The 13,385-nt window shown below is 43.4% G+C and overlaps 1 protein-coding gene across 1 annotated transcript in view; it reads right to left on the bottom strand.

Annotated features, from left to right (window-relative positions):
• The window catches only part of btbd11b (BTB (POZ) domain containing 11b), a 66,414-nt gene extending 55,144 nt beyond the window's left edge, over nt 1-11,270 (bottom strand). Inside the window, exon 1 of the mRNA XM_071504526.1 lies at nt 10,219-11,270. Within this exon, the coding sequence (XP_071360627.1) occupies nt 10,219-11,071 (853 nt within the window). The 5' untranslated portion in view covers nt 11,072-11,270. The remainder of the gene's footprint in view (nt 1-10,218) is intronic.
• Nucleotides 11,271-13,385: the final 2,115 nt, after the last annotated feature.

Below are 13,385 nucleotides of genomic sequence, written 5' to 3'. Positions count from 1 at the left end.
CCATATGGCTTTAGTTCAGCTGGGGGTTGAGCAAACTCACTCAGTTGGAGAAAAGGATTGAGAAGACGTCCCACGTTCAGCTGTTTAAGTGCAGATTTGGAGAAAAAGCTTTTTGGCACTGGATACATGGGCCTAATGGTGAAAATGTTGATTGATACTCGAGCAAAGTCTCGCTGTCTGGCACATTTCTCATTCACTTTCTCTCACATCACCCACATGCAGCCCCGCCCACTCCGCAGTACAAACTACAGTTACAGATTGTAGTTCGATCTGGAGGAGACCTGTCATGGTTCAGACACATGTGTCTGTCTGCAGCGTGAGGCCCCCCGACGGGGCCTTCCACGTCTGGATTGACAGAATTATTAGAGTCCTGGCAGACTTGTAGGACAGGACAAGGTTACCTCGACTCAACACTGACTCTCCATCAAGGCAGTGGCAGAGCGTGGACTTATTATATATGCAGTGAATAACAAAGCTGGACTGCAATGGAGGGAAGAAAATGAAGAAGCAAGACAGAGAATGAGAAAAGAGCAGGCAAATTAAGACAGAAGGGCAAAGACGGAGAGGGAGCGAGGACGGACAAGTAAAAGTCTTCCATCTATTCCCAGCTTGATTGATTTATTGAAATCATCTGGATTAATCTTTCAGTTCACAGGCTCTGATAGAGGCGACTGCGCACTGGAAAATAGAGAGAGGAGTAGTGTGTTCACTTTACTCAGACATGCATGCAATATATATGCAATGATACACACGTAGTCCGAAGGTCAGTGCACTGAGCTCTCATGGGAGGTAATGGGATACTGGTCCAGCGGAACAGAGTCAGTCCTGCATCAGCACATGCACCGCCCGCTAGAACGCTACCATGCCCCAGTATGTTGTTTCACTGTTCACAAGCAAACCTACACAGCAAGTCATATTCTTTATATTTTTTCCAGGATATTTATTTGCATTGCAGCAAGAAGGGGTGTGTCTCTTGTGTTAACTAGAAAAACTTGCTCTCTTGGTGTTACTGTCACTATCACCCTCACAACTGATCCCTCCACATGCAACTAGGTAAAACAAGTTCAAGCACATCCAGGGGACTGTTTCAGGGCATTTTGAGAAATGTGGGAGGACAGTTACTGTTTCACAAGTGCTGTGGCCAGACTGAGGGGAAGTGGATCTATTCAGGTTGATGTAAAAATGTTTTTGTAGTTTGTCTTCTTTATAAACTTATCTCTGATTTTAAGCGTCCATTCTTTATTTTGATTCTAAACCACTGAGGCGTATATAAGAGATTCAGTAATGTCACAACAAACGGTGGCAGTGATCGGCACAAACCAGTGTATATATCCATGTATCCAAGGATAATTATGTCCTCCAGTGAAAGTATATGTTTATTCCATGGGAACGCTGGCATGTCAAAAGCAGAGTGTGTTTATTTCGGTCACATGAACTATATCGGTGCTGTGTTTATACAGCTGACGTATTCGTCATGTGCAGGGGAAACACGCATAAAGTGGTTTACAGAAGACTGAAATAATAGAAGTCCAGCTCCCCACGATCACCTCAGAAATCCCACACATGTTCGCACCCCCACGGCTTAGTGTACTGTAGCCATGGATTATAATGAAAACTGCAGGAGAGTTGAACAGCGGCTGCTGAGAGGGTGTATGGGAGCAAATCTTCTTCACCTTGACTAATCCTCTGTAAATGTTCAGGATACCCAAAGATTCAGGGATAAACTGTGAGTAATACTCCTTAAAGGAATAGTTTGACATTTTGGAAAATACACTTACTACTTTTTTGTCGAGAGTTAAATGATAAGTCCGATAAGACTTGTATGTCTGTCTTTTGAAGGAGCTATTTGCAAATTTTGCAATTGCTACATAGCCAGCATTAGCATTAACAGCTGTTTTCTTACCAGTTCAGCATCAAACAAAATTAAATTCCTTTAATTACCAAGAGCTGTCTCCAGTGGTGGAAAGCAACACCAAAGTTAAATCTCGCTAACCAGCTAGCGCTGGTCTGTCCTCACTTTCTGGTAGCAACTCAGTCTAGACTCAAATCTGCCCTGAAGACATAGTGCTACTCATAGGACGTATTATAACTTGTTGTCTTGTAAATGCAACAATTTCCAAAGCTCTTGACAAGTGATAATCACCACGGCAAGAAACCATGTTTGGCGGCAAAGAAGACTTACAAATACCCCCCTTTAATATAAGGCTATGTTAAGCCTAGCACAAGGATCAGTAACGAAGGGAAACAGTTAGACGCACTCATTCCGAAAGTCCACCTACCAGTGTCTCAAAAGCTCACTAATCGTTATCCGTCATATGATGTTTGTTTCCTGGTGTCTCCACTGATTGCCTGGCAATCTCATGGTGACAGCAAGTATCCAGAAAGTGACTGCACCCAGCCAAAAAACAGTCCCACACATAACTCCTCCATAAAACCACAAACTATAAAGTGTTGATTAGTGAGCTTTGAGAGGTGCTGGTGGGCAGAGCCACGCTGCTGTCTGTGCCTGTTTCCACTTTTTGTGATAAGCAAAGTTAACCAGCTGCTGGCTGGAGCTTCGTATGTAACATACAGATGTGGTGCACAACGGCAATCCTCTTATGTAACTCTCAGCAAGAAAGCAAAACAAGACTAGGTTAAAAAGAAATCACCAAACAGAAAAAAATCACTAAACACGAATGAAAGACAAAGATGGAGCCGTGATTTGAGCTGTATTTACTTATAAAACGATCACTCAGAGAGAATGCTTGGAAAGATAGACTATCTTTCTTTTTGTTAAGTTATTTTTTCAGGTTTTTGCTTTTATTACATAATGCGAGAGAGACAGAAAAATTGGAGTGAGAGAGAGAGAAAGAGAAGGGCCACAAGCCGGACTTGAAGCCAGGCCGCCAGGGGAAAGACCCAAACAGCACGGGTTCTACCAGGTGAAAGAGTATCTTTCTTATTTTGTCTCTCTAAATAGGATCCACAATAGTTTAGCCTTAATTTACTTCCAACTACAGAATGTCCAGACTTTTATTAGCGGCGGGTCTTTATGTCTGACTCCCTCTGTTTGATATGTAGAATTGGTCATCGTGGTTAGCCTCCTTTAATAATAATGATACATGTAATGAAAGTACTTTATTTTGCTGTGATGGAGGCGAGGCTCAGTGTGAAGTGTATCCTTTGTTCCCTGCAGTTCCAGAGGAGCCGGGTAACCAGAGCGGCTTGATAGACTGCGGCTCAGCACTCTGCTGAGCAGCGGTGGCAATATCATCACTCAGTCAGTCAGCCAGTTAGTCAGCAACATTCACGATTATCAGGCTAGCCCCACTGTTGCAGTCCAAGCAATATTTCCCAAGATGTCAAACAATTCCTTTAACCGAATCCACTTGATATTATTTTCAGTTCTGACACTCAGTGATTTAGTGTAAAACACTGACGCTGAACTCATCTGGACAAAAAGTAAGAAAACTGGGAGCTCTTCCAAAAGAACTCATCATTTTAAATAGGACTCAGTGGGCACTCTGGGCAGATAAGAGCTCCTCTTTACACCAACTCGTTGACTGACTGGCTGGCTCTGTGTGGTTCTGGGTGGCTGGTTGATTTAGGGAAATGATGTCCTGATATGACAGTGTTATCAGCAGAGGATTATCAAACGTACCGAGAGGGGCCTAACTGTCACTGAAGATGGTTTTCTCACATGTAATGAACTTACAGTATAAGCGACGTTGCTGCTGGCAGATCCTCTGACTGTCATCTTTGTGATTAAACAACAACAGATGAGGTGATGTAAGCCTTGCTGGATTGGCAAAGTGCTGCTCGTTACTGGTGCTGACCACAATAGGAGACAGCATGTATGCGTTTTATGTGTCATGTAAATATCTTGGAATTTGGTTCATAGTTCATCAACTGTCAATCCAGAAGTATCTCGACGTGTCCTGGCATGCAGCTTTTCTCTATCAGATATATCACTTTTCTTAGACTTTTGCCTGGTACTCAGCTCACATCAGAGAGGGGAGACAAGTTAAAAGCTTGTTTAGCACGATCTTCTTCTTAACTTTCTGCCAGACTGTCTGATATTTAAATGGGATCATTTCCCTCTCTACAACAAAAGAAAGTCAGAGCTACAAAAAAACCGGTAGATACTGATGCTTCACCTAACTAATCCGCTTGCTGGTACTTGTTTGCTCAGACTCTTCTTCCTGCTATAATAAGACGTACACATTGCTTGTCTGGGTCTCATCTGTCACCCACTGCTTCTTTTATGGATTTTCCTGTTTTGATCCTTGCCATCTGTGCCTCTTCCTCTCCCTTCACATTTCTTCCAAAGTCGACATCATGAACAATTCATTCTTAGGCACGGCTTCACTGGATTTGGCTTCGTAGTGCAGAGCAATTGTTAAACTATTCTGGTCTAGCACTGGTATGTTCTCATTGTCAACCAAACTAAGAGCTAATACAGAATATTGAGAGAGGTACAGGTGAACTTGACACCTATGCATCAAGAAATCTTACAAAGCAATCACCCAAAACCTCGAAAACATTTCTCTCCCAGAGGCAGAAATAAAGCTCCCTCGATAATATCACCCAAAGGTAAGAAAATACTGTAGCTTTGCAACTGACGGTAAATGTGAGTGATTTTTAAAGCAATAAGTGCACACTCTCTGGGTTGACATTGTCAGGGCTATAATGGAGTAAATCTCATTTTGATGTAAGAGGTCAAGCATGAAAATTAGAAAAATCTACTGAATTAGTCCGAGCTGCAGCAGCAGCATTTTCTCAAATGACATCACAGGTTGGTGCTGTGGTTTTTAGCCTCATGGAGATTGTTCATAAATATTGATTGAACTGCCCATGACTGTAATATTGAGCTCTTTTCCTTTAAAGTTAAAAACAGGGCACAAGTTCACCCATTCTGCATTGAATAACCTCTAAAAACATCCTGAACAGAAGGATACAAATTCTTACTTTGTGTCTGTGCACTACAGTATGTACAAAGGCTGCAGTCGCACTCACATAGCGGCTGACTAATACTGAGCTTATGTCCTCCAGCTGCATGTATCAACACACATCGCAATGAGTGACACCATGCAACTGACACTTTTTATACAATCCTCTTAGGTGCAGAAGAAAAACAGGATGTTACAGAAGACAAGAGACACCCGATCCATCGCAGACACCGCCAGCTGGGTGAAGAATTAACTGTATTCTATCACCTGTCTCCTCTTAATCAACTGAAGTAGACTTGGCTGCAGCTCTCCCTCGCTGTACCAGCCTCCATGTCACATCAGCATTCCTCATTCCCTCCCAAACTCCCAATTAATTCCAGATCTGCTCCTGGGCCATGTGTGACTCTGTGAGGGAGTGTGTGTCTCCTTCTCTGTGTGCATGAATCTGCATGTGTCTGTTGCTGTGTAAGGGTTTCCCTAGCACAGATAAGTTATATCTGACTCCCAGACATAATGGGGACTGGTCTCCACCAGTACAGAGTGGTACCACAGTAGACCGCAGTCATTCCTGTCTGCCTGCCTTTCCCACACCATGTGTGCACCAGGCACCGACCTCGCACATCAGTGCTGACTATTGGGAATAAAAGACCTGTTAATGGAATTGGATCTGTACTCTCTCACCCCTGTGAAGCACTACAATAAAGAGCACTAAGCTCCATAGTAGAGGAAGAGGAAAGTATCACTGCTCTACACATCATACCCCCAACAGGTTCCCTACTTAGCAGTAGAAGGTATAAATGGTATAAAACCAGTATGAAATTGCCCTGCAGTATGGACTTTTACTATACCATGCTAATGGTAGAGCCCTCACAGATCTAAAGTGGCAATGATGTAACTACACCGGTGGGAGGCAGCAATGCACTAAACTGTGTCTACTGTACAAAAGAAGAAGAAGATCCACCGCAGCCTGCAACAGTAAATTGTCTGGAATACATGGGAACCCATGCTGCTTTGTTGGGAAACAAAAAAATGGCTAATAGAGCCACACACAACGAATAGGAGGATGAGTTCGTAAAAATACTTCCATTACATGGACAAGGTTCAGGTTTAAAAAGTCAGACAGCAAGCAGAAAACAATAATCTGCTAATTATGTTGGATGTGAGAATATACCGTGATATATGCTGTTACACCAGATCATGTTCTGCTTTTAGAACAACAGGCTTTAAAAGTGAAATCTCTCTCCACATCCACACTTCACACTGTGATGGTGCAGTGGTTTCTGAGGAATGTGACACAGTCCTGTAATTTACTATTTTTGTGTGCCCACTTTCCCCAAATTTGCCCGTTCACTTGGTGATTTTCCACATCTCCCAGTGGCTTTTGATAGGTGATAGGTGTGCATTAGCGTTAGTGATAGCAAATAATGTTTTCCAAGCAGGAAAAGGTAAGAGTGAAAAGAGAACAATGCCACAGACCAGCACGCCTAGTTGTTCAAATTACCTCAAATTACCCCTCAGCAGTGTTGTATATCACATGGTCCTGACAACCGCTCCACGAAGATGCAAGTAGTGGCTGCACTGAATTTCTGTTTAGCTTAACAGTGAATTTGGTGTCTCTGACAGCTCCGTGGTGGATTTCTCTCTGTATGATTGATGAATGTCAATGCAAAGATGTAAGTTACCAAAGAAGGCCTTGTTTATTTATTCTGCAGCACTGACCCTAAAAACACACACTTTCTTTCACCATGTGCTTAGAAAAGGGAGAGGTGCACGCAAACTGGCAAAAAAATCTAAAAAAAAATCAAAAATGTTATCCCACTTTAAAAGCAGTTTGGACCCCTTTCACATTGCACAATGAAACACTGAATATAGCAGCTTTGAATGTGTCCTAATTTTGTTGTATGCTACACTTAAAATGAAAATAAAAGCTTTGTAATTCTAATTCTATTCTATTATCTAATTCTATATTAAATATATATGTATCCACCAGTTTATGGCTACCAGGTACCAGAGGGTTCCAGAAATGGTCTGCTTTGTTTTTGTTTTGTTTTAAAAAAAATAAATAAATAAATAAAAAGATAACCAAGTCAACTGTAGCTGCACTAGAAATATTTCAGCATCAGGTTGTGCATGTTTGGCCACCTGTCCACGTGAATGAGCAAAACACACTAGTGCCACCAAAAAAACAGGTCTGGAATTGCAAGAGACATCATCTACACTTGTTTTAAATGACTTTTGGGTGAAATTCTGCTTTAAATTTTTCAACATAACCAGTTCTGCCCAGACTTGAAAGTCATCTCACACCTAAAGCGTGATTAAAAACTCGTCCTCAGGGTGGTAGCCTGCATATCCCTGAGCACAGGATATCATGTTCACACTAGACATTTTCTCTGACATACACGTCATTAAGGACATCAAAGAATCACTGTGTTCCTGAGTCTTGTGGGAGCCATAAGAAATATCCCACTATATAGAGTAGTTTCCTGTTCTGACAGGATACCACAGCCGAAGACGGGGAACCCAACACCCACCTGCAAATAACACTGAGTCAGACGTGGTGAGAGGAGCCCCTGACATCTTGATGTATGTGTTTGGATGAGTGAGTATGTGTGTGTTGGGCTGGTGTGTGGGAGGCTGACCATATGCTAGATGTGCCAATGTGGAACCGTGAGCTGCAGTAGGTGCAAACAGACATTATAGCATAAAGGGTAATTATAGATCCTATGTTTAGGACTTACACACAACTTACACTTACTTTTTTTCCTTCTCTTTTCCCCTTTGTTTGAATAAACTGATGAATTACATAGAAATAAATACATGCATACAAATATATAACATGGAGTATAAACAGTGCTTACACCTAAAACAGAGCCTCTCATGCTTGTTGGACTGTTCTCCTAGCATTAATAAATCCAGAGGACTTACAGCAACAGTTCGACATTTTGTAAAATACATTTGTTTACATTCTCAACACGGTGAGTAAGTCACTGCTCCTATTCAAGACATCTAGCACATAATAAGCATGCAAGAAGCAAATGTGAAAATTTCCCAAAATGTCAGACTATTGCTAAGTACCCTTAGTCCCTTAATAGGAAAAAATCACCTCAATTACTCCCACTTGGCAGAGAGAGGAAGAGAGAATGGATGGAGCGATATGGAGGTCCAATTTGGCGGGAGCTTGGTTAAGGTCAACCCACCCTCAGACTGACTGGGCGTTTGGTTTTACAGGGAACACAACAAATGATGAGCGTGTGTCTCGGCCTCATCTGTCACTGCAGATAGAGGGTGTCTTGAGGTTTAGAGGTCCTGCGGTGTCACAATAAGAAATGTTGTGGAGGGCGAAATACTCCACGACATGGATCTTCCTGTAAATTGATGCCCATGCAGTCACCAACAACTCTACTGTCTGTGAACCTGTCCGTCTTAAACCTGCCTTAAACTGACCTGACCTAAGTGATGGAATAATTACTAACTAGCTGGTGAAAATAGCTAGTTGCTAACTGTTTGGCACTGGGCGGGTAGAGCACGGTCAGAGAGGGGTGAAGATGACCCAAACCGGCACGGAGTTGCTGAAAAGCTCCTTTCGTATAATCACTGGACACATTGTTATTCAAAAAATATTAATTACAGTCACCTTAAAGTTTATTTTTATGCAAGTAGTTACTACACGTTACCCAAGTATGACTAGCATATTTCACAGCATGGACTTGCACACGATGCCACACGATGCCAGTGGTCCAATGCACCACTGAACACTCACCACACATCCTCTACAGCTGGTGCCTCGCTCATGCCAAGTGGCCTAAATGTGCAGAGTGAATGAATGTTGACGTTCAGCACTGTACAGTATGGGCTCATACTGTAAACCCTGACATATACTGCAGCCCCTTTGAACTGTCTTGACATGTTTGCATTGTGGCAAGAGGCAGACTGATAAAATGACAACGTACCCTGCTAACACTCCAGATGAACACAAAATGGTGCGAGTTTGATGCTGAGAGTGCAGCTGAAGCCTTACAATCATGTGCTGTTGTAAAGCAGAGCGACACGGACAGTGTAAACAAACTGGCATGTGTTTTTAAAAGGTTTCACTGTGGCTTTGAAACAAAGCGGTACAGTGAATTAAAGTGCTCTCCTCTTGCTGCCAGGCTTCTGCTGGTGATTCATCAATACAGTCACAGAGTCTGTCTTTCTTTCTCTCTCTCTCTCTCTCTCTCTGTCTGTCTGTCTCTCTTTCTCTCCCTCACTCTATAACTCAGTTTTATTCACATCATTCTGCATAATGCATGATAGCACACAGGTCCCCCAAGGCCTTTCATTACGTAAACCTGTTGCAAGAGGAGCCACAGCAGCACTTTTACAACATCCATCAAAACAGGGGCAAGCATGTGTAAGTGTGGTTTGTGATGCATTACTGCTTAAGCTGTGCGGAAGTCCAAATACATTTACACTTACTTTCAAAGCACACACCAAAAAGTATTTTTTAAGACTTGGAAAGCCAACGTGAAACCTACTGAGGAGGTATTGTGTGTACCAGGATCAGTAGATGTATCCAGGAATGAAAGACATCCTTCCTCTTTGGGTAAAAAGAATAAAACCAACTTTTGCAGGGCATCACTGCAGGAAACAGAGCGAGCCCCATTCACTAAAAGCTCCTAGAGTGAGACACTAAGCCCGGAGATATCAGGCCCAGCTTCATCATTTTGCATTTGCAGCTTCATCATTTCAACAACAAAACAGCCTCATATTAGAAGGTATATAAAAGAAGATATCTGCACAACTGCAATATAACTGCAATACAACACTGAACGGAAGAAACAGGAGGCAAGAGGACCACTCTCTCCCACCCTGATCTTCCCAGTCATCACCTGCCTGCAGCTCTCCTGCACTCCAAGGGAAGCACTATTTCAGCTGCAGAAATGCTCTTTCGCTGATGTCTTTCAGTGAAAGTTCACAGTTCCTCAACAAGAAAGAGACTGAGAGATTGAGGTATAACCGTTTCATATCCTGCCTGCAAGTGAATCTGAGGGACCTCTTCCTATAAATCCTCTTATTGTAATAATTTATGTTCCAGGCAGCTTCCCCTGTTGAAATTTTTGGTCGTTTTGGGTAAATCCAGTGAAGAGGGCTTTGCTTTGTAATACTGATGCAAATGTTCTACAGTGAAATGGGGGGGGGGGGGGGGGGGGGGGGCAAAAAGCATCTTGATCTAAATCATTTGACGTGAGGCGAGGTTTGTGGAGAAAAGACCCTGTCGTCGCGCAGGCTCACAGGATCCATAACTCACCGTTTGCATTCTTCCCACAGATCAGGTGTTGCCAGGGCTGCAGGGACCCCCACGTCTCCGCATCACTGTTGACGGCCTGCTCCAGGGTCTCCACAGTGAACTTGGGGATCCCGTTGTCCCGCTCCAGCGCGGCGCTGCGCAGCGCCCGGCCGTGCACCTCGCGGAACAGGCTCTCCATGCACGCGGCCAGGTAGATCGCCGCGTGCTCGTGGATCCTGACCGCGACCCGGCTGTCCACCATCCACCTGAAGAACTTCCCCACGTTGAAGACGAGTCCGCAGCGGGCCGACTTGCCGCGGCTGAACTTGTCCTCCTCCGTGCTCATGTTGTACAGGGACAAGGCACCGAGGGCCGCGCCGATGCAGTTCGTCGAGACGCTCCACGACAGGGCGATCTTTATGGCACTTTGGATCTCGTATTTGGTGCATTTTGCATAGCGCAAACTCAGGCGCTGCGCCTCCTTGGCGACCCGGACCAGGGCCCGGCTGACCAGCACCGAGAGCCTGAGCAGGACGTCCTGCGGGGGGGTCGGCAGGCTCATCTCCTCGTCCCTGCTCAGTGCGCTCGCCAGTTCCCCGAGGCTCCACGGCACATCCTCAAGCTCGGGCAGTTTGGCGCACTGCACGGTGCACTCCAGGATCTCGGCGTCTTCGACCAGGACCGTGTTAACAGTGTCCAGACTGTTGTGTCGACTGTGCATCGAGTCGGTTAAATGCCAGTAATTCGCCCCATGTGCATCTGAGCAGCACAGCGACGCACTGGAAGATCTGAAGGAGTCGGCGGCTCCACCATAACCCGAGTCTAGCGTCAAATCCTCCAGGGTCCTCGCTGCTGACTTGCTACTCCTTGCCATAACTGCACTTCATACTGTAAAAGAGGGCAGGGAGAAAGTGGAGGAAAACAGGCTACTCAAGACGGTGGAGTTTGGATACGCATGTGCCTGGGACGAGCTCTGCTAATAAATAGGCTACTGTTCTGTTTTTAGTGAAAGTCCATCCGGGGCTGTAGTATAAAGTTAAAGAGTAGTGTCTCACTACAGCGCATCCACAGTCACACAGTGCTGTACCCGCGCTGCGCCTGACAGATTGAGGCGGGGCCGCGGAGAACCAAGAACAGCTGTCAGCCAATGGACTCTCGGGATGAAGCAGCAAAGAGTTTTGATTGGATCGCTTTAGAGGTCCAATAAAAAGTCATTGATGTAGCCCACGATGAGGTTTATGAATAAAAAAAGGCGATGTAAACAGTGAGCACAAGCGTGTTTTATTGTCTATAATCTGCTTTTGGGAAACATGATTTATCCTAACGTTTGAATAGAATAAATACAGAAATCCTGTAAAGTGTTACATGTGAAAGTGAAATGTAAAAGACAGAAATTGCAATAAATAATAAATGACATAATATAGAACCAGCTGCTTTTATATAACCATGTTTAGAGGACAAGTCTTCCAGAGTATCAGGCTTTTCAGATATTTTCTCAGGGACCATGTCAGATGGTAACATGACTCAAGACCATTAATAATAGATTGCATGCATAATGTATCCTTTGTTCCTCTGGAGGAGAACTCATTGAAAAGATCTGAATTACTTTCAAGGACATTTGCTGGGATCACTCAAAAGGTCTAACCGCAACTATAGCGTTATGTTTTTCCCACTGAACCCATACTCTCTGGCTCTTAGGAATCTGTATGAACCATAGTCCACCTCTGTAGCATAAACTTGCATGACAGCCAAGGTGGATACATCAGCAAGTAGCCTACAGTTTAAATGATTTTAGAGATATTCTTTACTCTAAAAAAAAAAAAAAAAAAAAAAAACGCAGTGAGGTGTGTGTACTGAAAATAACTGGAGTCACACTGTAATACTGACGCAACCAGATCAGTGCAAGTAACTGTAAAATGTCTGGATCCAGTGTGAAAAAAAATGTCTGAGGCGTGGATGAATCTAAAGTGGTGGTTGGAATAATTACTTGATGATCTGGAGGTTGCTCACTGATCTGGCTGAGTTTACATCTGAGATGCCGTGAGACTGTGGCTTCTGTATTTGACAGCAGGTTGGACGTCATTCTGGAGCAACAGTGAACCCTGGTGTTGTGCAGTCGAAGCTCAGTTTATTTGTCAGTGCAGTACATGACACTGACTCTAAAAGCATAACAAAAATTGCATACAGTACAGAACTGACTGAAAGGAAACATGATAATTATACTGTCCATAGCAGTGGCTAGCTCAGCAATAAAATGCTGTGAAAAAGCACATCTCATGCAGCGCTTTATGCATTCAAACAAAATATACATTTTCTTTATGATGGTTAACACATTAGCGTGAAATTTCAGTCATATTAGTGAGAAGATACAAGTTTTATCATTTATTTCTTCCTGATGCTGCAGTCGTCTTTCTACACTGGAGATCTGTTTATACATTAGAAACATGTCCATATAGACATCTTACACCTGCACGTATAGAAAAACATACTGTTCAGACTCTGAAGGGCATAGTCACACGGGACAGATCTACCTCCAGGTAGCCATGCTCTCCTTCATCTGGTATTATCACACAATTAGGGAGGTTGCTACAGACATTACTGTTATGAAGCCAGGTCTCGCTCCTTTCCACTGATTTTAATCACATTCATTTATCTCAGTCACTTCACTGGCTGCTCATTGACTGCTCTATCCTTAGAGGGGGGAAAAAAGCCTTCAATGTTGGGCGCCAACAAATTTTTGGAGAATCACTGCTATAAAGTCATTAAATCAGGTGATTGGTGATTCTCTGACTTTTTCCTTTAGCGCCACCATTGCCAGTCACTTCTCATTTATCCAGGGAATAGCCCAACAGCTTGTGGCTGGATTGGCACAAATATTTGTACAGACATTCATGGCTGCCAGATAACATATCCCACCATGATACTGTTCTATTTGTGGTTTTGAATGTAGTAGTAGTGTGTTAGTGTCTCTGGTGTTAGCCACAGCCTAACCCCATCATCATCAGGTCAAACCTTCAATTTGTCCAATATTAACATGTATTATAACATGTTCTTTACCTCACAAAGCATAGTCATACTCGGTCAGTAGCCAAAGCTGTAACTGTTTAACCAAAGGAGGTAAAAACTTTGAAATATCTTAAAGCCCCTTAATTTTAAAAAGCAGAAATTAAGTCTTAAAATAAATGAAT

This window comes from Trachinotus anak, unplaced genomic scaffold, assembly GCF_046630095.1.
Source record: "Trachinotus anak isolate AG129_WGS33_773 ecotype Australia unplaced genomic scaffold, CSIRO_AGI_Tana_v1 ptg000002l, whole genome shotgun sequence".
NCBI lineage: Eukaryota > Metazoa > Chordata > Actinopteri > Carangiformes > Carangidae > Trachinotus > Trachinotus anak.
The sequence above is the reverse complement of the archived record's forward strand: the minus strand, read 5'-3'. Positions and strand labels throughout refer to the sequence as shown.